Raw genomic sequence first — 26,270 nt, 5'->3', positions numbered from 1 at the left:
ATCGGGGGTCTTGTGTCTCTGCAATGCCCCAGCTGTCCTGCATGTCACATGCAGACAATACTATTTGTTGGGTGGCTTAAACAGCAGATTGGTCTTTTTCTGTTCTTGAGACACAAGGGTCTTAAGTTTTTCAGGTGCTGTATGTCTTGATTTTTACTTCATATTTTTCTAGTATGTTGATTTCTGGACCCTGTGCTGTGCTTCTCCTGCTGCTTTGGTTCCTTCCTCCTGCCAGCCAGGCTCTGGGTGTGACATCCTACTGCAGGCCRGCCCTGGCCTAATCAGTTTGCAGGGCAGAAGCGTGGTTTGTGCCCTGATTCATGGCTGTCGGGTTGTGCGTGTGTGCTTTGAGAGCACTCTGTTCTTGGTGCCTGGTGCCGTCTGGTCTGCTCTCACTCGTGAAGGAGGTGAACACTTCACCAAGTGCAAAGCCTCATGTTAAAATTTAACATGGTACATGTTCACTCATTTTACAAGTTGAGGTTAAATCCGTGTGACTTCCACAGGCTGATAAAACCTGTTTCTCAATCAGCTGAAACTCTTCTAGTAGCTTTTTTATTTATTAACGAAAGAACTGGTGATGGCTGCAAGTTCTTAGAGCACTGTTTTTCTTGGAAGTGGTAGGAGCATAAAAGAGCATGGCAGGGACTAAACATCTGAGGTTTTATTCCAAACAAACCCCATGTTGTTTTAGMAAGCTCCCTACGTGCTCCAGGGTGTCCTGATCGTACACAGTCTGCTTGCTGAAGCGGAGCAAGAGCAGCTGACACACAGCTGTATGCCTCCTCCTGGGAACCCTTAGTCAGCCCCTTGGCTTGCATTGATGCTGGACGAAGGTGGCTAAAGAGTTGTGATCCTTTTCTCCTAATGGGTTCTCTCAGGAGTGTGACTCCCCTGGAAAGTTGGTTTATGTGCACAGGAGCAGCTGCTCAAGTCAGTGGAGAAGAGTCATGAGGGAAGATGATGTGCTGACTGCCACAGGCTGGTTAGGAGGGGAACAGAGGGCAAGGAAGTGGATTTTCTTTCATTCTTCTAGGAGATGGAGGACATGAGTAGCTTGTAAATCATTGCACTCTGATCKGAAAAGTGCCTTGGTGATTTTAGTCATATGGCATGGGGAAACTTTGACCTTGTTTGGTTTTTCCCAGGGAAATGAGTAGAAGAGGTTAGAACKCAGCAGTTCAGTGCTGGAGGAAAAGCTTTGTGAGCTGTAGAAAGAGTTTGTGGTGTTGTCTATTTAGGGAGGAAGCAGAGGCACAAACCATGCTCTATAGTGTGACTTATACCTCTCTGGTTAATGCTGTTTCTCCCACACATSTATTTAGGAGAAAGATCATCAAATGTCATGATTAACTTGGGCCTGGCCTTAAATGCACACAAACTACTCATGGGTCTGATGTAGTCTGTCATCTGTTAGGGATGTCTGCGGGAGAGAATTGCAGCCTCTGAGATGTGTTTGGTTGTGCAGAAGCTTGCAGGTCTCTTTGTTTAGCTACTCAACCTGCACTCAGCTTCTGCTGTTGGTTCCTTCACCTTGTCTTTGCTTGGAGATACTTCTGGTGTTGCTGGACACACTCATCCTTCTGGATGGTGCTGGGAGATATTTCTTCAGAGGGAGAATTGTGGTGCAGCTCTTTCCCTTCTTTCTCAGTCTGAGTCTTTCTCACACGTGTCTCTGCTCCTGTCCAGGAAAAGCCTTTGACATCACATACGTGCGCCTGAAGTTCCACACCAGCCGGCCCGAGAGCTTTGCCATCTACAAGCGCACGCGGGAGGACGGCCCGTGGGTGCCCTACCAGTACTACAGCGGCTCCTGCGAGAGCACCTACCGCAAAGTCAACCGCGGCTTCATCCGCACCGGCGAGGACGAGCAGCAGGCGCTCTGCACCGATGAGTTCAGCGACATCTCCCCTCTCACCGGGGGCAACGTGGCCTTCTCGACGCTGGAGGGGCGTCCCAGTGCCTACAACTTTGACAACAGCCCCGTGCTGCAGGTATGTGATTGGGACTGCATCRGTCAGGTGCTCTGAGTTGTCTTCTTGTTGAGTCCCTGTGGGTGGTGGTGTGCCAATTAGGCTGTACTGCAGCCCTTAGTCTTTACTGAAAGGCTGTTGTGCAGCTCAGTTGGGGTGGACAATCCACAGAGATGCTTTTGAAGGAAGAGTTGAGCTCTTGAGTCTGGTGGTAAGTTTATGGCACAAAATAGCAAAACTGGTGTCATTAAGGGTGATTTGCCATTAGGCATYGTGGAAGTCTTCAGAGCATGAATGCAAATCTCTGCCTGCTTGGAAAGCAGCTGTGGGTATTTTACTATTGTTTCACATGAAAGGACAGAGGAAGTTAAAGTCTCAATCCAATTAATATTTGAGGCATCTGCATGTGTATTTCAAGCAGAAAAATGTAAGAAATRTAAGATTCTTCTAAATACATAAAGCATTATAGGAATCTCTCCCCTGTTGTCTTACATGTGTGTTGAAGCAGAGGAGTTTGATTTTATCCTCAGTCTTTATCTCTCAGGAGTGGCTTGACAAGGGGGATTGGCAGGATTTTTTTGTTGTTGGACATTATTGAAGGTTTTTTCGCATTCACAGCAGTGGCTGGGCAGCAGTCAGGAGCATGATAGGAGCACCAGTTTATCTGATTTACTTGCCACTTCATGTGTTTTCTTGATGACTTCTCCAGTTTATATTGCAATAAGGAGCAAAAGCTGTGGGGTTTGCCTCGCTGGGGCTGGGTGTCCTCCTTTTGGAGCTGTAATTGCCATCACTTTCCTTTGCTCTTAGAGCAGCAGGAGCAGGCTGAGGTGAGCACCCAGCGGGCTCAGGGCTCACCCATCTCTGAGTCCCAGGCAGGAGAACAGAATCTGGGGGGGGGGTTTCTTCTGCAAACAAAAGTGAAATGAAAAATAAAGATTAATGGGAAAGACAGAACTTCTGAAGTGGAAAAGAACCAGTTTGGCCACCTTGTTGATGTAGCCAACCCTTGCAGAAAGCCATGTCTTATCATTAAGATGAACCAGGAGATTTTAAGTTAGCAATATGTATAATTTTCTGATAAAATTTCCTATGTAAGGAATGGAGAYTTGACTGCCAGTTTCCTAAGATATGTACCAGTCCCTGATACTGCTTTACAGAACTGCAGTAATTTCAGTATTTAAATTAACAATAAATAAATAAGTGTATTTTCTGTTGGCATTTGCATGTGTTTATTGTCAGCGTTCATAATTCAGTAACTCAATACTATGTTACAGGCTGAGCAGTGGCACAGRTACGTCACAGTTGTACGTGCAGGGATGTTTTCCTGTGTTCTTTTTTATYGTGTTTGTAGGAAAATAGCATTGTAAAAGCCATAATAAAACCAAGGAGGTACCAGTGCCAGTGGCTGGCAGAAGGTGACGTGAAATTTGGCGACAGGCTGTGTTTGCTGGCTGCTGCTGCGGGAGGGCAGGGCAGTGTGTAAGATGCTGTGTAAATATTATGGAAAACTCTTGTGTTGCAGGTCAGATCTGTCTGTCTGTCTTCCTCAGCCTCCCCTGGCCTCACCCATTTGTATGTCTGTGTCTTTTAGTCTGGGGCAATATGTCTGCAGACAAATGTACCCTAAAGCTTTTCCCATTGGGGCTGCATAGCTATGCAGGAAAACTGCAGCCAGGCAGATATGTACAATTAGCAGGCTGGCATAATTGCCTRCCCTGCACTCCTTGCTGGAGAGGTTACTCAGTGCTTCCCAGCTGAGAGAAGTCAGCATGTGAAGAGACATTGGAAAGGGTCTCCAGAGAGGAGCAGGGTAAGGRAAATGCATTTGAACCAGGAGGATGTGGTGTAAGGCCTTTGGGTCAGCTTCTGTGAGCTCCTGAGGTGCAGAGGAGAAAACGATGAGGAGGGAACAGGCTATTTGGTGAATGACTTCATTAACAGAGCTGCTAAGGACTACTACTCTCTCAAGGGGCATCTTTGATGTTTCATATGATGGGATTTCTGTCTGCTCTAGGAATGGGTGACAGCTACAGATATTAGAGTGACCCTCAACCGTCTGAACACGTTTGGAGATGAAGTTTTCAATGACCCAAAAGTTCTCAAGTCTTAYTACTATGCGATTTCTGATTTTGCTGTGGGTGGTAGGTAAGTAGACAGTAAAACACCCTGTGCTCACTGAAGTTTTCTGGTTAGTTTTGCTAGACTGCTTTAAAGATTTTGATTATATTCACATGATACCATTAGGCTCTGGTCTTTATTGACTGTCCTAAATCAAAAATGCAGTAGAATGAATTTTACGTAATTTGCAAATACTGTATGTAAGATTTTGTGGCTGTAATTCCAGGGCTGGCAGAGATAATTTTTTTCCTTGATTAGATGAAATATTAAGTGACTTGTGAGGGTAAATGGTAAAAAGAGTAACTAAAATGAAAAGCAAAAGAAGAAAWTTTTTTCTGCCCTGTGGTTTTTAATGTGTTTTTAAATTGTTCTCTGCCTGTATCTGTACTCTAGAATAACAGTAACTAGAAAATGTCATTGTCTCTACTTCACATGTGTTTAGGGAGCTATCTTCTTTGGAGCTCTGGAACATGGTGTAACACAGTTATGGTTGTCCATTCCTTTTGCCAAAGTCTGTTGCAGAATGTTTAAACCCTAARTTGTGAATGACAAAATGTTTTAATAAACAGAGATGAGACCAGTGTAGGGTTTTGGACTGTTTGCAGACAGTAGTCCTGAGCCTGGGATTTGGCCRCGTGAGATTTGTATTGGCTGCACCACCCAGTCTGGAGGTCCCTGGGCTTCTGTATTAGTCACCTTTGTGCTATTTCATTTTCTACTGATACCGCAATAGCCCACACCCAGTGAACATACCATGTTCTGGGCTCTCACGAGAGAGAAGCKGTGGAATATTTTCTAAAATATTAGCCTAAAGCCAGCTAAATCTTTGCTTCTACTCAGCTTACTCTGAAGGCTGCAAAGAGTTAGTTAACTTTCTTCCTTTTCTAAATGCCTATCTGGAGCAGGCTGCACTGCTATTTCATAGACTAGTTCGGTTTGGAAGGRGCCTTCAGAGATCATCCAAGCCCCATTGTGGGCAGRGACACCTTCAACTATCCCAGGTTGCTCCAAGCCCCRTCCAGTCTGGCCCTGAACACTTCCAGGGATGGGGTAGCCACAGCTTCTCTGGGCACCCTGTGCCACTGTCCCACTACCATCACTGCAGAACACTGTGTCCTTATGTCCACTCTAACACCACCATCTTTCAGTTTAAARCTACTGCCCCATGTCCTACACTACTGCCCCATGTCCAAGCATTACAGGCTCTGATAAAAATGTTCTCTCCATCTTGTAAAACCCCCTTTAGACATTAGAAGGCCTTCATGAAATATCCCTGAAGTCTCCTSTTCTCCAGTCTGCATGACAGTAGTTTTGTTCTCAATTTTGTTGTGATCATCTGCCTTTGAATTTGTCTCATCTTAGATTTTCAGATCTGGGCCATGGTTTTTGGGGTTGTTTTGTGAGTGACCTRGAGTCGTGGCATTTTCATACCTGTTCCTTGCTTCTCCTGAACCAGGTGCAAATGCAATGGACATGCGAGCGAGTGTGTGAAGAACGAGYTCGGCAAGCTGGTCTGCAACTGCAAGCACAACACCTTCGGGGTGGACTGTGAAAAGTGCCTTCCTTTCTTCAACGACCGCCCATGGAGGAGAGCGACTGCGGAGAGCGCCAATGAGTGCCTGCGTATGTGTGGCCGCACCTGGGGAGCCGGGGACAGCCTGTCCGGGGCAGGGTCTCCTGCCTCTGCTGACAGCCACAACCTGGCCCTGCCTGCTTTGAACTTGTCTCAGTTACAGTTAGCCAGCACTAAGCGCACTTGATGGGACTATTSCTCATTCCACTCCTGTTCTGTAGGAGCCTTCTGGTAGATCCCTGGGATTAGGCATCTCCTTTCTGGAGAAGCATGGGAGCCACCTTTAGGAAAGAGGTGTGCTGCAGAAATGTACRGGCTTGTACTTTTTGGGACCCATAGGAAAAAATCTGTTTCCTATGCTGGAGTGTRATTGCCCTTTCAAAAGCTCCTCATTTAGTGTCAGCTGTGTTTGGGTTATTGGTTTTTACAGTTACTTGTAGATTATTTAATCTATTTTCTGGACCACAAATGCAGCTCTCTGTCACGGAATACCAATTTGCTCTGTGTTTTGTCTCAGACCACAGCTCTTGGTAGTTTACTTTATGGGGAAGCTTTTTCAGACAGAGAAGCTTTCTTCCTGTCTGACCTCTGTGTGTCTAGATCGGTCCCAGCTGTCTGTCTTCCCTCAACAGACTGGTGAAACTGGGGTGTCCTGCTGTCTAGGGATTTGCAGTCCAGAGGAGAAGCTCTGTTACAGCATGGAGTAGCTTCACATTACCTTCTCATGCTTGTTTGGATGATGGCGATCAGTGTAGCTCTGTGTGAGGGAAGCATTTTGGCTGCAAGTGGCAGCCTGGTGCGAAAGGATGTGGGGTAGAAAATGCTGGGTTTCATTTGGGCATTGATAAGAATGATCTCGAGTTTGTTTCAGGTCCTGGAGTGGTTAAAAGCCGCTACCCCAGCTCCTCTGCAGCTTATCCAGGCAGGGTGGGTTTTGTACTGTGAGGTCGGTCTGACGGTGCCCTGTCTTTGCAGCGTGCGACTGCAATGGGCGCTCCCAGGAGTGCTACTTCGACCCCGAGCTGTACCGTGCCACGGGCCACGGCGGCCACTGCACCGCCTGCGCCGGCAACACGGATGGAGCCCGCTGCGAGCGCTGCCGCGACAGCTTCTACCGCCTGGCCAGTGACGAGGCCTGCCTGCCCTGCAGCTGCAACCCAGTTGGTGAGCAGGGCTGCACACCTGGCTGCATGCAAACTTCCGTGCACAAAACACACCTCTTTTGGTCATGCAGCTCATTGCAATTCTAGGGCAAAAAGAGGGGGGTTGTTTGGATTTCTTTTTTTTTGCTTTTTCTACATGCAGGAAATGTGTATTRGGTTTATTTTGGTTTAAGTTATCCTTAGATCTAAAGGGGGTTAGAGTGGCAGGGGCAGATGGGTCACTTCTGTAGCACTTTCTCCTTCAAATATATTCTGAAATAGATTTTTTTTTTCCACTGTGTATGTGTTACCCTGGATGCTCCCAGTACTAAAGAACTCATTTAAATTCTTAATAACCAAGATGATGTGAGTGGGTATTTCTGGAAGTTGTTCATGCTGAGGAATTGTGGTGAACTTTAGCTGCTGCATCAGTTTCTCCTACTGAGTATCCAAGCACTATAAATACAAACCAGTGAAACATTAAACACARAAGTGGGTGGGGTGAGATAAAACAAAGTACACTCAAAATATGTAGTTAAACTTCTTTAAAAAATAACAGGGAGAGGGATAATTCTGGCAGGAGACCAAATCTTTTGTGGTGAAGGGATCCACTTAACCTRTAAGGAGTGATCCCATAACTACACCAGCCCACAGCCCGTAAAAGGGAAGGAGGCAAAAGGGTATCACACAGGAAGATAATGATGTGAGGTTTCAAAAAAGTAGCTGGAATTGCTTGTAGCAAGTCATTGCTTGCAGTATACCCTAAAAGCAGCCAGGGAGAGGTCTGCCAGGGTGCATCTATCTAATTTGGTCAGGGAGTCATTCAGTTGTGAAATTTTTGACCAATAAAGGCCGTTTCTTCTTCTGACTGCTCTCCCAGGTCCTTGTGTCAGACCTTATTTTAAGGGGGGTGTCAGCTGAGGTGGTAGAGAAGGTRCAGGGAGATGACTTCTCAGGTGTTTAAGGACAGTTCTGAAAGGAYTTTGTTACTTAGCCATGGGTTTGTATGCCATAGCACACTGGCACCCAGGATGTATTACAATCTCCTGGATATGTTTGGATTGTTATTTTTTGTCCAAGTATTCCTTTTTCTTAATAATCCTAAGTGGGACTGCAGAGGGGATTTGAACTTTGGCTGTATATGGTAAAGGTTTTGTGAGTTCTTCTGGCCCGTCCATCCTAATCATTTTATAACTCTTCACTTTGCTGTAATCTTCTGGTGTGGATTGAAGTGGAAACAAGCAACTATTTCTGTATATTAAAATATTTTCTTACTGGCTGTTAACTCTTAAAGTCCTGACACCTCCGAGGCTGCCAGCTGCGTGGATGCTTGGGAGAAAGCATTTTGTCCACTGTGGATTTGAGAAACCTGCTACTGCTTTTTGTTCAAGACCACTTGAACGGAGCAGTACTGAAGAAGGTGTCCTTCTAAAAAYGAGGGTTTTGCTCAAGAGTTTACTAGGATTCATAGTGGCACATGCAGCTTYACTCCAAGGAGGCAGTTTAGTCTTTAAATCCAACTTAGGAATCAAGGAAATAGGAGTGGAAAATGAGAGGTCAGGGAGAGGTGATGTGGTGATTTGGGAATGCAAGGGATTCAGGTAATAAAATCTTGGAAATTACCTATTGCAGAGTAAAACAGACATGGAATTGGAGGCATGCAAACGTAGCACTGAGGATGGATCAGGAGAAGTTATAGTTTACATATAATTGTTGTTTGGTTGATAGGAATAACAGGCCGAGTATAGTTTGGAMAGACTAGATGACAATTCATCTGTCTAGAGCTGCCAGGGGTAAAAATCCCTGTGAACTAGAGGCAGTCTTTGGGTGAGCTGTCACTTATCAGCTTGAGGCTATGCTTCCCACTTTCTTCTTCCTTATTTTTTGCCTGTTTTGTTGAGTTTCGATAGCTGATGGAGCCGTGTGTGTGCTGAGGTGCCTGTCTTGCTGTCCCCACAGGCTCCCTCAGCACRCAGTGTGACAGCTACGGCCAGTGCAGCTGCAAACYGGGCGTTATGGGGGACAAGTGTGACCGGTGCCAGCCRGGCTTCCACTCTCTCTCTGAAGCTGGGTGCAGGTAAGGAGGATTGCAGCTCTCTGAAAGGAAAACCAGAGTTTTTGTAAAGCTTTCTGTSTGTGGCTCTTACTGGGCTGTCCTCTCTCATGACTCTCTCTCCCAGGCCCTGTTCTTGCAATGCTGCTGGCAGCACAGGGGAATGCAACATTGAAACGGGGCGGTGTGCGTGCAAGGACAATGTGGAAGGATTCCACTGTGAGAGGTGAGTTTTTCTTTCCTGTGGCTTTGTTTCAAGAATGAAAAAYATTTGAGCGATGACCTGGGGTTAAGCATCAGGGAAATAATTCCCGTTCCTTCACATTTTCAGATGCAAGCCTGGATTTTTCCATCTGGATTCCTCCAATCCAAGAGGCTGTACTCCCTGCTTCTGTTTTGGACACTCTTCAGTCTGCACCAGTGCTGTGGGCTACAGTATCTATAGCATCACCTCCAACTTCCAGTTTGGTAAAATTGAGTTTTCCTTTGTATCTCTGGCTGTAGACTCGAGTCCGAAGCGATTAAAGAAATCCAACTCCTTCCTTTCTGTGCAAGACCACAAATCTTGGGCAGGCAGGTCCAGGATCCCTCTTTTGGAAGTGCTGAAGCTACCTGGAGCTTCCATATCTGCAACTTGTTTGTTCCCACGGGGAGGAATGGATTCACGGCTCTGGCCTCAGTACAGTTATTGTACTCTGTGCAGGTGCAGGTGCAAATTGCAAATAGAAACCTTTTCTAGCCTGAGAGGTGTGCTGACAAAGCAGCATTTCCTCAGTTCTAGAACCAAATCAGGACTTTCTRACTGAGAGGATCAAAATGACATTAGATTTGGGGTTTACATGGCTCTGAATAAAATACAGTTGTGTTTCCAGTGAGTCTGTAAGCCCAGGAAAAAAGTGTTTTTTCACACAGCCAGTTTCCTGTGTATCCATGTTTTCATGCTGCGTACTCTGAAAAGAACATCTTTTTAATTAAAATTCCACTGGAGAGCAGTTCATACAAAGGCTGCAACTCTCAACAAGTCGTAAGGGACTGCAGGATTTTCCTTCTCTGCTTAAGCTCTTCAGAAAGAAGGTTTTGSACAAAGAGTTCTCATAGGTTTGGAAGTCCAGAGTTTTCAAGTCAGCACCCAAGTTAGGGGCTTAAATTGGGAAGATGGTGTTTACTGTCTAAGTTACTCTGCACAGCTGGTTTCTGCAGCCTATCGGTGGCTGGGCATGTTAGATTAACTAAGACACAAACAGTGTGACGCAAGAAGTGTGTGCAAACCTCTTCCACCATCTTCCAAGGGTGTTAATCCTTGCCCATCTGATTTGCAGGAGAGGACGAGTGGCGTGCTGAGCAGCGCGATGGCTCTGAAGTCGTGCTCCAGTGGAGTCCTGAGACCCAGGATATCTCCGTTATCTCGGACACCTATTTCCCCATGTACTTCGTTGCGCCACGTAGGTCATTCTAAAAGGGTGTTTCTGTGCTGCTTGTGCCCTTTGTGTTCTGTCCCCTAACTGTAAGGATTTCTTCCCCTTTCAGGCAAGTTCTTGGGCAACCAGGTTTTGAGTTACGGACAAAACTTGACCTTCTCCTTCCGCGTGGACAGGCGGGACACGCGCCTCTCTGCGGAGGACCTGGTTCTGGAAGGGGCTGGGCTGAGAGTGTCGGTGCCACTCATTGCCCAGGGCAACTCCTACCCCAGTGAGAACACACAGACCTACACCTTCAGGTATGGTGGGAGCAGCTGGCACCTGGCCCACGCTGCCTTTGGCCTCTGAGCTCTGGAGGAAACAGAGATCATTAATTTTAACCTTATGTGGCTGATGTTGCAATAGCACAGCGCTGTTGCAAGGGGGGCTTGGAGAGAGTGCAGCTGTTTGCAGCTGAAAGCTGTGCTGATGATGCATGGCTCTTCTCCCCAGGCTCCACGAGGCTGCAGATTACCCGTGGAGGCCTGCTCTTTCAGCATTTGAGTTCCAGAAGCTTCTCCACAACTTGACTTCCATCAAGATCCGTGGGACATACAGTGAGAGAAGTAAGTTGCTGAACAGAGTGTCACAGAAGAGGGGGCAAACTCATTTGTCTCCTGTTTGGGCTTCTTCACTGTAGGGCCCAGCCATAAACAGCTGTGGCAGCTTAGTTGGCAAAGCTTGTGGCAATGGCTTTTCACCTGGCTTTCCTGTGTTATATCTTCTCTCAGGCCTCCTGAAGAGGGTATGGGAAAGAAAAGTGCTGTATTTGAATGTCTGGAAGCTGAACGCTTATCAGCTGCTGATTCCTTGCTCTAAACATGGGAATTTTGCTTTGTTGTGTAGTCACTGTCCTCCAGCTGGTAAAAATCCATAGTACAGTGTCCTGAAGGACATGGTAGGGTGTAGGAAGTGTACAATACTCGGCTTCAAGTTTTGTGACACTGGGGATGGGTACATCCCTCCTCTTTCTGGGTCTTCTCTTGGCATGACAAATGGGAAAGACAAGGTCCTGAGGTGCTGCATGTGCCGAACCTGAGTGGAAGTTCCTCATAACTAAGATTTGAAAAAATGGGCGTGAATTTGAAGCAAGAATGTATCCTTAAAAAATGCTGTGTGATGAATTTTTGCACAAAAGATGCAAATGATGAATTTGCATTTGGGAAAGGTGGGAAAACTGCAACTGTTTTCAGAAGGGCTGGCCCATAATGAGGAATGTGGCATTGTGAAATGGGAGGGGAGGAAAGATGTGGAGTAAACAATCCCTGAGTGCTGTAGCCATGGCTACAGTGGGAGCTGAGGTTCTGCTCAGTGCACTGGAGCTGCTGCAGTGGTACAAATGCAGTAGTATAAGTTAAAAGCCAGCTGTGTTGCRTCTGGGTTCTGTTTTGCTCCCGGGAAAGGGCTGGGAGTAGAGGGGGAAAGTGCTGAAATGCCAGAGGAAGGAATGGCTTGAGAGGAATAGCTGAAGAGTTTATCCTGAGGCATTGTTTGCAGACGTTGTATTGAAATTGCTGGAGAAATGGTCTGTTCGATCTTGAAAGCCAGGAATTGGTTTTGGTATTTGATTTGGAAATGGAAACTGTACACATGTGAAAGAGAACTTAATTTTAACTGACTTTAATTGCTCACCTGCTGTTTACAGATTCTCCTCTGCATTGTCTTTCYCAGCTTTTCTGCCCTGCATGTTCCCTTGCTGAGCTCCTAGTGCATCTTTTCTCATCTCTCTTAACTTTCCTGGAGGGCTTTGCATTTTAATTCACTTTTCCCAAGTGCAAGCACCCACTGGTCTGTCTTTTGTACTGCTTAGCTGTTGTTGGGGAGGCGGTGATGAGAGCCTTTGTGGTTACAAAAGGGTTTGCCCCTTGATTTTCTAGGTGCTGGTCACCTGGATGATGTCACCATCACAAGTGCTCATCCCGGACCCGGTGTGCCTGTGACTTGGGTGGAGAGCTGCTCATGTCCAGTGGGATATGAGGGGCAGTTCTGTGAGCGCTGCACCTCTGGGTACCGGCGAGAGACCCCGAGCCTTGGGCTCTACAGCCCCTGCGTGCCTTGCACGTGCAACGGGCACAGCGAGACGTGCGATCCTGAGACAGGTAAGAGGGGCTGACCAAATAGGGAGCGGCAACAGGGCAGTTCTTTCTTTCTGGGTTGGACAATGAAGCAACACCTGTGTCCCTCTCTATTCCAGGCATGTGCAATTGCAGGGATAACACGGCGGGGGCTCACTGTGAGAAGTGCAGTGATGGCTATTACGGCGATGCCACGGCTGGCACAGCCTCAGACTGCCAGCCCTGCCCGTGCCCAGGCAGCTCGAGCTGTGCCGTTGTGCCCCGCACCAAGGAGGTTGTGTGCACCAGCTGCCAGGCTGGCACTACAGGTGTGTTCCTGCATAAAACATCTTCTACATCCACGTGCCTGTGGAAACGTGTTTCCTTCTAGTTCTGGTTCTCTGATCCACAATGAGCAACTCTGAARGCTGCTGTGTCTTCTCGTTCAAATCCTTCTCCCTTCTTCAGCCCTCTTTTCTATCCTGTGTGAGGCTCTGGGTTTCCCATGTTTTTCATGCCTGTTTCTTGAGAACAAAAGGCTTGATCCTGCAAAGTCTGACCATTGTTGTGCAGTGTAGGTGAGCCATGCTGGCTTCTACTAGAGCTCTGGTGATGGCGTGGTGTTGGGCAGAAAATAGATTTGAAGGAGCCAGCAAGGCGGGTCAGACTGAAATAAAATTAGAAGGTGCAGTTTGCCAGCAAGAGAGACACTGCAGGATGCTTCCTAGGAAGAGCAGGAAGGTTGCAGTGACTCACAAACACTCCCCAAAAAAACACAAGATCAAACTAATGCTCAGCAATTTTAAGGAGAAATATGTGAACAGATGCAGATCTTTTTTTCTTAGCAATAAGCTGTGAAGTCCAAGCATGTAGCTGAGTTGTTAAGCAGAGACTTTTGTTCTGCCTGCAAACAGCAAGAATGCCATAGGATGGTTGGCAGCCTTCATGCTTTTCTGCTGATTTAATGTTTGGCATAGCAGAGTCCAAAGTGCAGAATACCTGTGAATTCTTGAGGCTTAGGAAAGTCTCTGACCAAGCAAAGAGGCAGCTCGTGCGGGTTCCTGTGGGTACCAATGCGTTGTGAACCAGAGCAGAGTCCGGGGCCAGGTTCCCTTCAGCAGTCTGCAGCAGCTGATCTTGCAGCTATGTGATTGCAGWAGAGTTCCTCGTGTCTCACACCAACTTTTTGGGATGGGAGGAAAAAGGGGGTTTGTATGTGCAAGAACTGCCTGGGAAATGGAGTTCACAGCTGGCTAGGGAGGTGAGATCTGCAGGAAGCATAGGAAGCTGCTGAACCTCAGTGGCTGCCCATGGAGGTTTGGCAGGTTTCATTGGCAGTGGAACTTCCTGGAGCAATGATGCCCCACAGAGCTCTACTTATTTGGATTCTTAAATTAACAACAAATTACAGCAAAAGGTTTTGCTTAAAGGGATAGGAGGGGAAGGAAGAGTGGAAATCATTCATAATGCAAAGTTCCGGAGAAATATTAGCTTGAATTAAGAGATGAGGAATGATTTGTGTCTGGCCCAAMCAGAAGGATGAAAAGGGAAGCTGGAGAGTTTACTTTTCAGAAGGGTCTGCAGAGGGGATCCATGTGAGATGGCAGCTGCTGCAGCACCCGTGTCTGTGTTGTGTCCCAGGCAAGAGGTGTGAGCTCTGTGATGATGCCTATTTCGGAGACCCACTGGGTGAAAATGGTGCRGTGAGGCCCTGCCGCCTGTGCCAGTGCAATGACAACATCGACCCCAACGCYGTGGGCAACTGCGACCGCCAGACTGGCGARTGCCTCAAGTGCATCCACAACACTGCCGGCTTCTACTGCGATCGCTGCAAGGATGGCTTCTTCGGGAACCCCCTGGCCCCCGACCCTGCCCACAAGTGCAGAGGTGAGACTTSCTTCTTCTTGCATTTAAAAATKATTTTGTCCCCAAGAGCCACTGTCAGGCTGTTGCTTGTGCCCGTTGGCTGCAGTGTGTAGCTTTACCCTGGTTTGGTGGATCAAGCTTGCTCAAATCTTTGTGTTTGTGAACACTTMGTGCCATTGAAGCAAAAGTGTTGTGCAATGCAGGGGTTGGGTGGCTGCATGGTGTGGATCCAGACCTATGAGGGTGAGTACCAACACCACAAGGGATTTCTAACTTTGTGCATGTTTCTCTGTACCTTTTTATGTCTGCAGCTTGTCACTGCAATCCCTATGGCACCGTGAATCAGCAGACGATATGCAATCAAGTGACTGGGCAGTGTGAGTGCTTGTCTCATGTCACCGGGAGGGACTGCAGTGCCTGTGAGCCTGGATTCTTCAACCTCCAGAGTGGACGTGGCTGTGAGAGGTGAGGTTTGCCTCTGCTTGGSGCAGAGAGACCCTGGTTTTGGAGGGTCTGTGCTTACGTTGTGCAGGAATGTGACATTTGTCACAAGTAACAGGTGTGCCTCTGTGCTGCTGTGGGTGGGGAAGTGCAGCAGTAGAGGAGCAGCTACTAATGCTGTACAAAAAGCCTGACATAAATAGCTTTATAAAGAGCTCTAAATCAGGGTTTTAAATAGAAAACTGGCACATGACTTCGTGATTGTAGCAGGGGTTCATGGGTTCCTTTTTTAGTGCAGGTAGCAAGTGACCTTGTATGGTTCAAAAGCTCAGTGCCTCATCTGCTGCATCTGCACAGCAAGAAATGCAGCTTTTGGCAAATGCAAATGTTGAGTTGAGCTCTTCAGAGAGGGACTTGCCCCATGTGTCCCTTCTGTGTCACACCTGACGTCCACCTGTCTCCCCCCAGGTGCAACTGCCACGCACTGGGCTCCACCAACGGGCAGTGTGACATCCAGACGGGGCAGTGCGAGTGCCAGCCGGGTGTCACTGGCCAGCACTGCGACAGATGCGAGGGCAACCACTTTGGCTTCGGCTCCGAAGGCTGTAAACGTGAGTCTGAGGGGCCACAGTGAGGCAGATGGGAAGGATATTGCGCACCCAGCTTTGCCTTTTCTTTCCTTCTGCCTCTGGGAAGGTACTTTGTCACCTCACTTTCCATCACAGCAGAAGTTGGCACTTCTGTGTCCACACTGTCATGACAAAATCTGATTTCTTTACTGTAGCTTAACCCCTTCTTCTTGTGTTACCTTTTTCTTGTTCGACTTACTAGATATCCAACTTAGTAGATTCCTACTTCTCCTTGGTGTAAATACATTCTCTGGATCTTGGCCTCCAAGAGCCCTATTTCCTAATGTGTTCCTGCACAGTTGCTCTGCAGATGGCCTCAGACAGATTCTCTCTTGAGGAGTGGCTGATCTTGTAAGCATGATTGCAAAGCAGGATGATCCAAACTTTATCCATTGATATCCCTGCCTGTAAAGAGCAGGAAAAGTAGCTGCAGTTGGTTATAATGAAATGGGGTAGAAAGGTGCTTCGTAGGAGAGCACCAGCAACACTGAACACACTCAGTTAAAGCTGGATCCTGCTTGTGAGTAGAAGCACTTCAATCAGGAGTGCGGTCCAGCTGTGCATTTGTACCCCATAACTCCTGCAGATGTTTTAGGATATCAAGGATATCTGCTCATCCTGTGAGTTTTAGACCATTTCTGCCTCTTGTGCAGTCTGAGTGAGGTTTAACTTCCCTGCAGCCTGCGACTGTGATCCTGAGGGCTCGCGCTCCCTGCAGTGCCAGGAGAATGGCCGCTGTGAGTGCAAGGAGGGCTTCGTGGGRAACCGCTGTGACCAGTGTGAGGAGAACTATTTCTACAACCGCTCGTGGCCAGGCTGCGAGGAGTGTCCAGCTTGTTACAGATTAGTGAAAGATAAGGTAGGGCCACAAACCGCTGGAGACAGTGGCACGTGTCCACTCGTGCAGTGCTTTGGCCCCTGGCTGTTGGGGGTTGCTGAAAGCACAGAGCCTCGAGGTTCTTTGCTGTGTCGTAGCTGTGCTGTGTCCCTCTCACGTAGGTGGCAGAGCAACGCGAAAGGCTGCGGGAGCTGGAAAATCTTATAGCAAACCTGGGTACTGGAGAAGACGCTGTAACTGATGAAGCCTTCGAAGAGAGGTTGAAGCAGGCAGAGAGAGAAGTTACGGAGTTGCTTCATGAAGCACAAAAGAGCAAAGGTGAGTTGACCTGATCAGACATGGACCAGCCAAATGAGTTCTCTGCCTGATGTTCCTGTTCCCTTTGGAGATAGAGTGTTTTATTTCAAGCCTGTGCTGTGCTCCAGGACTGACAGCTATTTCAGGCAGCACTGAGTCAGTGAATGTTATTAGCAGAACAGCAGTGCTTTTATCCATGCTGTTCTRCCAGCGGTCTCTGTTGTACATGGAAGGAAAAATCTGCCTCTAGCTCTGCATAGATGCAAGTGTTTTATGTGTTACCCTCTTCTCTAGATGCAAAGGAGGGCTTTATTTGTTTAACAAGCAGAAGACTTTCCAGTATACTTACTATGCTTTAAATTTGCTCAGACATCTTAGGGTCAAGCAGTTCTTGTTGGGATATCGTCAGTGATCAAGATGAAGGCTTCACAATCCTGATGGCAAACTTAATTATCCCACCACAAAATGTAGAATATTCTGAAGAGTGCTGTTTTTCCCGTTAAACTCTGCTTCAGATTGACTTTTGTATTGTCAGCCCTGCCACAGGATGTCTGTGAGCAGAATGTTTGTCATGTCTGCAGCAGCGATTTGTCCTTAGGGTCTCTTTAATGTATGAGATGATGCATGTTTTGGAAGAGAGAACGTTCAAGAAGACTATTGACTTTGCAGTAAAAGATGTTCCCCTGGGAGCTGGTTTAGTGATTTCAGACCACTTTGGAAAAATTTGTCCCCTTTGTGTGAAGCTGGGAAAAAGCTAACACGCACCTAATGCTGGCATTGGCTTGGGAAGATTCCTGCCAGTGAGAAGAGCTTTAGCTGAGGCAGACCTGTACTGCCTGCTTGSCATCTGTGCCCAGATAACAGTCCCACATGAGAGGGTAACAGGGGATTGGAGAAAGGTGAGGTAATAGATTTGGTTTTGGAGTGGAATTTTTGATCTCTCTTTTCATGTCTTGGAATCACATATTCATTTATTTGGAAAGACCCTTAAGATCAAGTCCAATTGTTCCCTGCCCCCCAGCACTGCTAAGGCCACCACTAACCCATGTCCCCAAGTGCCACATCCACATGCCACAGCTTTTTAGTCCGTCCAGGGGTGGTGATTCTACCATTTCCCTAGGCAGCTTTACCAGGGCTGGACAGCTTTTCCTATGAAGAATTTTTTCCCACTACCCAACCAAAACCTCCCCTGGCCCAGCTTGAGGCTGTTTCCTCTCCTCCTGTCCCTGTTCCCTGGGAGCAGATCCCGACCCCCCCGGCTGTCCCCTCCTGCCAGGGAGTTGTGCAGAGCCACAAGGTCCTTCCTGAGCCTCCTTTGCTCCAGGCTGAGCCCCTTTCCCAGCTCCCTCAGCTGCTCCTTATCAGACTTGTGCTCCACACCCTTTCCCAGGTCCACTGTTCTGTTACTAAAAGAGCGAGTTAAATGCAAAAAAACTACCCTTGCAAACATCTGTGCACACTTGTAGGAGTTATTTCTGTTTTTCCTGTGGTAGTATGTTTTTGAAACGTGTCGAATGTTGATGTTCAGTAGTAAAGATGTGCTGCTGCAAGGTCAAGGTATTTGGGAGAAATCTTAATTTTGTAGTCCTGCGGGCTTCTACTCGCACTTTAACTCTTGGTAACACTCTCAGCTTTTCAAAAGTAACTGCCTTGGTCATGAGGCACATACCTGTGCTGTGATGCCTCCTTTATTAAGCTGCTGTTGTGGGGATTTACCCGGTGGTCCAAAAACTTGGGGAAGTGTGGGTGCCTGATAGGTCCTACATATGACAGAACCRAGGCTCTATTCTACCAGCTTTTGTCAGCCCTCTGGTTTGGGGAGAGTTTGAGTGGGTTTGTTACTGTGGAGCTCTCATGTCTGTCTTGAGAGTAGCCATTGTTGCCCTAAGTGTGCAAAAATGTATAACTGCAYGATTCTTCCATCTCTGTTTAATTCGTAGGAGTTAAGCTAAAAAGAATTCCCAAAACAGACATTTCTTACCCATTGAGGAGCAGCTCTGTTGTCATTTTAAGTCAATGACAGAGGTAAAACATGATTCTGAGCACAAAATCCGCCATCAGAATTGGTTCCAAGCCAGTGGGATTGTCTTATTAGTAGTTAATGGGTTTTCATTTCTCCTGTTTGGTGCACATTCTGATGRTGGCTTTGATCTCAAGCTGAGTGACTTGTGAAATGGCTTTGCAGGTTCCCTYTCAGGAAGGGATTAACCTGCCACCATGGTGCCTGCAGTGGTAAGCTGCTGCTCCAGCTTCTCTTCCCGCTATAATTAATTTTGCTTCCTCTCTTTTCTGTCATGTGTTTCAGACGTGGATCAGGGCCTCATGGATCGTCTCAAAGACATCAACAGCACCTTAGTGAGTCAGCTCAACAGGCTGAGGAGCATCCAGGGCACGGTGAGGGACACAGAGAGCCTGGCAGAGCAGGCCCGGGTGCGGGTGGAGGACACTGAGGACCTGATCAGYCTGGCTTCTGAGATGCTGGAGAAGGCCAAGATGGCAGCTGACAATGTGGTGAGTGCTGCCGAGATCCCACTGCTGMAACAGGCTCAGGGCCCTTCCTTCTGTGCCTCTGCTCTGTTTCTCCACTTGCTCTCTCCCTCATACAGCAAATTTGCATCAAGATCTTGGCAAATCAGAGAAGGAAGTTCACCAATGTTTGTCACAGATTGTACCTTAGGCCAAACCAACATTAAAAGTCCTAAATAAATATTAGCACCATTGTTTTTCAAGGGATAAGTGGCAGTGGGAACTGCATGGGCTTAAGAAAAACATATAGAGAAGCGAGAAGTAGGTTAGACACATCTCTGAGCATTTAGATCATGACAATAAATATTCAAAGCCAATATGAATACAAGGTGCAAAAAGATCTTTAGGGTTTTTTTTCTTTCTTTTTCTATTCCAGTCCATTACACCTCCAGAGCAAAGTGGTGACCCCAACAACATAACTCTGTTGGCAGAAGAGGCCCGTAAACTGGCGGAAAGGTAGGCTATGGTGAGACACACTCCTTGTGGCCTGTGTCAGGGCTCTGCTCTGCCCTRTGAGGGACAAGCAGAATTTGATTTGCTGGGTAGGAAATACACACCCTTTTTTGTGTAAGAGACCGGTGCTGTGGGATGATGGCTATGCAGACTGAACACAAACATTAAACATGTGGATGAGGGACATGGCAGCCATCTTCCAYTGCAAGTGTTTCAGTATCTGCCATATGTAAATTTGGGGGAGGGAGGGAGGAAAAATGAGAATATAATCAAGGACTGAGAATAAAAACTATTGGCTGACAAATCTAATGGCATTATTTTTCTTCTGTCATCTTGTCCAGGCACAAAAAGGAAGCTGATGAGATCGTTCAAATGGCCAAGGCTGCAAATGACACTTCCACAGAAGCGTATCAACTGCTGCTGAAGACCCTGGCTGGAGAAAACCAAACTGCAATTGATATTGATGAGCTCAACCAGAAGTGAGTTAGTAACAGAAARTAGGTTTTATTTCCTGACTTTAGAGCAGTGCTTAAAACTGAGACAACCTTYTGTATGCTTTGGATTTTACAGGAGGTGATTTTCAGTTTCTTAGCCTCTCTAYTGTCTTATTAAGTTCAGTTCTACAAAAAATACTGTAACATAACTGGATCCTTGGGGATTTTTTAGGTACAATCAAGCAAGGAATATTTCTCGAGACCTAGAGAAACAGGCCAACAAGGTGCTTGCAGAGGCAGAGGAAGCTGGAAACAGAGCCCTGCAGATCTATGCTAATCTCACCAGCCTGCCAACTGTGGATTCCACGGGGCTAGAGGTACATGTGGGCACCATCCTGTACAGTATTTCCTGAAGATTGCTAGCTTGCTGGCATACYTTACATGTGCTCTGCTAATGTTCTCTGTGTAAGAACAGTTTGTGGGATTTTTGTCCATACATAGGCAAATCCAGCTTTTGTGCAATTCCAACWTTTCTGTAGGAGATTTAAATGAAGAGAACCACCTACTTAGACCTCACTTCCCCCAGTGTCTGAAGGACAAACATTTGAGTGAAATGTTTGCCAAATATCTTGGYTTGAACGTAGAAGTGCAAAAATTTGCCACCTGTTCAGGAATTCTTTAACATTCAGGAATCTGTGTGTGTGATTTCCACCTGCAGAATGAAGCAAATAAGATCAAGAAAGAAGCAGAGGAACTGGATCAGCTCATTGCCAGGAAATTAAAAGATTATGAGGACTTGAGAGAAGACATGAAAGGAAAGGAGCTAGAGGTGAAGAACCTCTTGGAGAAAGGGAAGGCAGAGCAGCAGGTTAGTTCCACTTCGTTCAGGCTCTTGTTCCCTGGGAAAAAAACCAATAAAACAAGACAACTGGCCAGATGTGAAAAATGTAACCTTTTTCAGTCTACTAGTGTTACTTATTAATTATGAGAATGCTGAAGAATGACCCAGAAAGGCGATGCAGAAAGCTTTTAAAAACAATGGCGTTGAGGTTGTATGGGAAGATAGGAGGTATTTGCCAGAAGTGGTGTCAACTCTGTATTGAGAACATGTTCCCAAAGTATGTACTGGTCTCAGAGAAAGCACTGCTGCTCTGGGTRGTGGTGTTGGAGGCTGAGCAGCAATTTTCCATACATCTACATGATTGTCCTTCAGAAGGTGGGAATACATTGACACATGTCATGTCTCCTCAGACTGCAGACCAGCTCTTGGCTCGAGCAGACGCAGCGAAAGCCCTGGCTGAAGAAGCTGCTCGGAAGGGCAATGGCACACTACAGGAGGCCAATACCATTCTCAGCAACCTGAAAGGTAAAGAGGAAGCACTTGGAGTGAATCCTTCAGTTCCAGTGTGAYGAGTCACTTGGCAGTAGAATATTCTGGTTAGAGGCCCTGCTGTCACCCTTACCTGAGTGTTGGGTGTATTCCTTTAGCTTCTTTTTCTTTAAAGAAAGAAGTGTTAAGTGTTTTCAGGGACTGGAAGTTTCCTTTTAAGTTCCTTATTTAGCATCASAAGATGTGAAACTGGGAGCCCACCCCAGTTTGCTCTTCGTCYCCCCATTGTCACAGCAGGAAAAGCCTTGGGTAGCTTGGTGCAAGGAGCACCCCAGGGCTCTTCTGGAGCACGTGATGAGGATCTGCTTTTCCCCCTTAGACTTTGACAAGCGGGTGAACGATAACAAGACAGCAGCCGAGGAGGCGCTTAAGAGGATCCCGGCCATCAGCCAGACTATTGCAGAGGCCAACAACAAGACCCGGCAGGCAGAGCTGGCGCTGGGCAATGCTGCTGCTGACGCCCGCGAGGCCAAGGCCAGAGCAGACAATGCTGAGAAAATCGCCAGCTCCGTTCAGAAGGTGAGCGTGTTGCAGCTCAGCCCCTCTGGGATGCTGTAGTGTGGCTTCATCAGCTCCTGCTTCACTGTTTCCTGCTGAGTCCCCTGTGCCCTCTGCTGTATTCCCCACTGTGAATGCCAAATGTGGCGAGATAAGAAATTGGTGCATTYTGATGAGGAGGATTGAAGGAGATTCTGCACCTTCACCACCTTTTTCCATCCTGTCCCACCTGTTGGCTGCAGAGTGCTGCTGCTACCAGAGCCGAAGCCGACAAGACCTTTGCTGAYGTGACAGGACTGGCCAGGGAAGTGGATGACATGATGAAGCAGCTGCAGGACGCAGAGAAAGAGCTGAAGCGGAAGCAGGCTGATTCTGAGCAGGATATGAAGATGGCAGGCGAGGTAAGTAGTGCTGGCAGGTGACAGTAGTGGCAGGAGCTTCCTTCTCCCTGCTATCCTGGCGATGARGGCTTTCCTCCTGCTCTCCTCTTGCAAAGACAGCGCTGGGCACAGCCAGTGTGCAGTCTCTTTCAAGGGTTAAGGGGAACTGAAAAGGAGACAAGTTCTGGTGCATTAGCATAGGCTCCCTACTGGAATTTGAGAGCTACTTTTCTTCCTTTTATTTTAACTAAAACCTGACTGTAGCCCTATTGATTCCATTCTGGCTTTTGCTGCAAAATCCTGCTCAGTTTCCAGGGATCCCGATCCTGAAATACGCAGAAAAMCAGTAACTTGGAGACTGTCAGTCTTCTCCCCAGCCCTGTGATAAAGGTTGTTACCCTGGAGTGAGGARGCAGTGATGTGGGTAACTAACTGCRGAGGAAAGGCAACAGTTTTGTAATCCCTACACCTTTTTGTGCTTTCACATTCTATTTTATGTCCTGCAGGCCTCACAGGCTGCCCAGGAGGCAGAAGACAATGCAAGAAAAGCAAAGAACTCTGTGAATAGCCTACTCACTGTCATTAATGACCTGTTGGATCAACTAGGTAGGGTTATCTTTATTGTGCTCTGATGGCTTTGAGTGTTTTGCTGATGCATGCTGGCTTTTCTGCCAATGCTGTGTGAGGAACCAGATGGATCTGTTGACCTCTTGAAATGGGGTTTGTGCCGTTTTGGCAAGGACCTTGGGCTTTTCCCTTTCCGGAGTAGCCTCAGAGCTGGTGCAATGTTTGGTGTTGGTTTTCTGCAAACTGCAGACTTTTTGGTGGTGATGCCTCCCCTGTGCCTGGTCCTGTTTCAAACGCTGTCTCTGGTGCAGAGATGGTCCCATGGAGATCTGCTGTGRGGTCACCTTTGGGAGCTCTCAGGGTGTCCAATGGCTTTTAACGCACTTCACTACTTGCTTCTGGCTTTGCAGGGCAACTGGARACGGTGGACTTGGACAAACTGAATGAAATTGAGGGTACCCTGAACAGTGCCAAAGACCAGATGAAAGAGAGCGACCTGGACCAGAAAGTGTCTTTCCTTGARAGAGAAGCCAAGAAGCAAGATGACGCGATACAGGCCTACAACAGGGACATTGAAGAGATCCTGAAGGACATTAGCAACCTGGAAGATATCAGGAAGACCTTGCCATCTGGCTGTTTCAACACCCCGTCCATTGAGAAACCCTAAGGGTGYGCTGGGGGTGGGGGAATCGCCCCGGGGAGCGGTGGTTCGGCCATGGAGTGAGTGCCTTAACACACATTACCTTCTCCAGATCCCCAACTCTTCGCTGCTTGCAGCCACTGTTTTCTTGTCAAATCAGGATAAGTTGAACCTTTTTTTTTTTTTTTTTAGAAGCAAATTAAATATCCGTCTTTGGGCATCAAAGGGGTTTTTTATATAGATTGTTTTCCTGAGCACTCTGCCTTTGCCCCTTCGTCAGACACAAAGTTTCCCTTTGATTAGTGCAAGGATGAGAGATGCTCTGGACTCTTTATACTGTGGTTCAGAAATAACCATGTGAGCTGTATACGGCAAGGCAAAACTAACCCAACTTTCCTGTCTTCTCCCTTTGACTGTAAAATCCTCAGTCCTGGAGCTCTTTGTCCCTATGAAGGAAGGGGATGGCTACCAAAGTATAACTGTAATGGCCAGTATAGCTGCACTCAATTCAGATCCTTCTTCCCAATGTCTAACCCTGTGAATATATTTTTTTCATCATTACCTAGTGGCCAATCCAACAGTGTTGGTAGCCTTTGACAAACTAGCTGAAGCCTCTTTCTGAAATGCTTTTTGTGATGATGTATTGTTCTGAGAAACAGGCAGCCTCTGATTGGAGCTCTTTGGAAAGATGGGATACTGGTGGAGTGGTGGGTCTTGCAAGCCCCATTCCTGTTCTGTGGAAAAGTTTTGGGTCTGGTCTGAAAGCTGCTACCTGCAGGGTAGTCCAGACTGCCCGAATGTGGAAGCCACAAGCTGCGTTCCCAGCTGTTGCTACTGAATTTCCGGAGGATCTGTTTTTCTGGGCTTGGAATGTCTGACCGATGAGTTTGTTGAAGCAGGACAAGTCTTGCTGAAGAGGAGAGCTGCCATCCAGAGAGCTCCAACAGCTGCACTGGCCTCCACGTTGAATGTCTTTGGGTGGGTACAGAAGGGGGCACACACGTGGAAATGGAAAGGTCTTTCCTTCTCCCCATCTCTTTTCTGAAGGAGGACAGTGGCATTTTTCTCTCTTCTGCCATTGCTCATGTCTTTTGCCTGTTTTTAAGYTGTCAGAAAGAGCTGGAATTTCCCGGTGCCCTCCTTTCTTTTTGCCTCCMGATCTCCCGGTCACCGTAAAGCCACCGCAGCACAAGGACCTCAGCCAGGCTTGGGTGGCAGCTCTGCCTTTCCCAGCACTCCCTGCAGGCTCCTTCCCCAGGCAGCGCTCGCTGGTGCTGGGTGGGAGTGTCGGGGAGCCCCTGCTCTGAGACAGGAGCATCCTCTGCAGCTTCCTCCTTGCCTCCAGCCTGGCATCCCCCCTCTTTCCCTGAGATCCAGTATATATCTATCCTTAAACACTATGCAACTTTGTATGTTTGCGTAGGGGGGAAGAAACTATTATCTGACACACACTGGTGCTATTAATTATTTCAAATTTATATGTTTTGTGTGAATGTGATTTTTTTTCAGTTTTTTTTATCATGATTATAGTGTAAGGAAGTCTCTCATGTGTGTGTATGTGTGTGTAAATAATACTCAGCCATATTTCCAGAGTGGCACAGCCTGGCCTCCTCCATGTGCTTTTCCCTGTAGCCATCAGGGCACGTGCACTGTGTATTGCTTCTCTCCGTATGGTTCCCTTAAAACTCGGTATTTCTTCTGGCTGGGCTCCTGCTTGTTTCCCTCTCACGTGTCCCCAGCACCCACCCATAACCACTGTGCCTGTCGGGTGGATGCTTTCCAGCCCTGCCCCAGGTGCCTGCAGCGCCCTGTTGTGTGTTCCTCGACCCCTGGGATGCTGTGCCAGGAGCAGGGCAGGGGCTGTGGCTTTGCAGCTGGGCTATGAGGAGCTGTGGCACTGTTGGGAGGCTGGGCCCAGCACTGGGGTGGTTGGAGAGCTGCATTTGGGGACATCTTGGTGGCACTGTGCGAGGCAGGAGGCTGGGTGCAGGCAGTRCTGCTGGGCGGGGTGTGTTCCCAGCAACCTCTGCGTGGCTCTTCTACCCTTTTCCTTCTCACTGTGGGATTTCCCTGCTGCCTGCAAACACCTCTGGAGGAGAGCTGCCCGTGCCCACGTGTGCAGGGACTTTGGGTCACTCTGGGGAGGTGGTGTGACCACGTCACCTCTGCAAAGGCTGTGAGAAGAGCAGATGCGAGGACGTGTGCATGCCCAGGCTGACCTCAGGCCTAAGGTTTCCTGCTTTCTTCTCCTTGGGTTTGTTTGTTTTTTTGGTTTTTTTTTTTTTCTTAGCTGTTTTTAACAGATTTTTATTTTTAAATAAAAAAAAATCTTTATAAGTGATCTCTTAATCAGTACTGCATTACAGCCATTATTCATTGTATAAGTCCAGTTATTTCTTTACGTAATGTGATGATGACATGACAGCTGCTGGTGGAGTGCAGGATGTCACAGACTACATGTGGCATCCCTTCATCACCTCATTCCTGACTGTGGCCCCCTCAGTACGTGCCTTYACTCCAGCTTTTTTTGCCTTAATCTGTGGTCTTGCTGTCTGGGGCGGTGAACAAAATGCAACACTTGCAGTTTTTATGTATAAAACAGTATTTCTTATTTATAATAAAGTTTGAATATTTGTAACCCCTTATACCTGGCCATTCTTTTGAGTATTAATGTGTCTTTTGGTGGTGGGGTATTGATGCAAGCAGAAGAATCTTGGTTGCAAGATTCACCTCTTGCTCCTTAGACAGCCTGGTTTGGGATGGAAAAACGGGGAGAAGAAACTTGGAAGTGCATGTGGTAGGATACAGATGGGATGATGGCTTTTCCTTGTGTCCATTGCTCCATTGCCATGGCTATGATGGATTTTAAGCTGCTGGTTTTCCAGGACTCCAAAACATTAGATTAGGTTTGTTGGTGCTGATGCTATTGGAGTGGCAC

General features: G+C 47.3%; 1 protein-coding gene across 1 annotated transcript in view; it reads left to right on the top strand.

Moving 5' to 3' along the window:
- The window catches only part of LAMC1 (laminin subunit gamma 1), a 65,527-nt gene extending 39,549 nt beyond the window's left edge, over positions 1-25,978 (top strand). The window contains exons 2-28 of the mRNA XM_057379738.1: positions 1,690-1,994; positions 3,991-4,121; positions 5,551-5,717; positions 6,643-6,831; positions 8,769-8,886; positions 8,990-9,088; positions 9,194-9,330; positions 10,182-10,304; positions 10,390-10,579; positions 10,773-10,885; positions 12,197-12,418; positions 12,514-12,702; positions 14,015-14,260; positions 14,551-14,704; positions 15,149-15,291; positions 15,990-16,168; positions 16,309-16,465; positions 18,750-18,955; positions 19,347-19,426; positions 19,765-19,902; positions 20,090-20,234; positions 20,576-20,725; positions 21,109-21,223; positions 21,567-21,766; positions 21,988-22,146; positions 22,632-22,731; positions 23,103-25,978. Of these exons, the coding sequence (XP_057235721.1) occupies positions 1,690-1,994; positions 3,991-4,121; positions 5,551-5,717; positions 6,643-6,831; positions 8,769-8,886; positions 8,990-9,088; positions 9,194-9,330; positions 10,182-10,304; positions 10,390-10,579; positions 10,773-10,885; positions 12,197-12,418; positions 12,514-12,702; positions 14,015-14,260; positions 14,551-14,704; positions 15,149-15,291; positions 15,990-16,168; positions 16,309-16,465; positions 18,750-18,955; positions 19,347-19,426; positions 19,765-19,902; positions 20,090-20,234; positions 20,576-20,725; positions 21,109-21,223; positions 21,567-21,766; positions 21,988-22,146; positions 22,632-22,731; positions 23,103-23,359 (4,412 nt within the window). The 3' untranslated portion in view covers positions 23,360-25,978. The remainder of the gene's footprint in view (positions 1-1,689; positions 1,995-3,990; positions 4,122-5,550; positions 5,718-6,642; positions 6,832-8,768; positions 8,887-8,989; positions 9,089-9,193; positions 9,331-10,181; positions 10,305-10,389; positions 10,580-10,772; positions 10,886-12,196; positions 12,419-12,513; positions 12,703-14,014; positions 14,261-14,550; positions 14,705-15,148; positions 15,292-15,989; positions 16,169-16,308; positions 16,466-18,749; positions 18,956-19,346; positions 19,427-19,764; positions 19,903-20,089; positions 20,235-20,575; positions 20,726-21,108; positions 21,224-21,566; positions 21,767-21,987; positions 22,147-22,631; positions 22,732-23,102) is intronic.
- Positions 25,979-26,270: the final 292 nt, after the last annotated feature.

The sequence above is a fragment of the Malurus melanocephalus genome, unplaced genomic scaffold, assembly GCF_030028575.1.
Source record: "Malurus melanocephalus ecotype Western Australia unplaced genomic scaffold, MMel_1.1 scaffold_419, whole genome shotgun sequence".
Lineage (NCBI taxonomy): Eukaryota > Metazoa > Chordata > Aves > Passeriformes > Maluridae > Malurus > Malurus melanocephalus.
The sequence above is the reverse complement of the archived record's forward strand: the minus strand, read 5'-3'. Positions and strand labels throughout refer to the sequence as shown.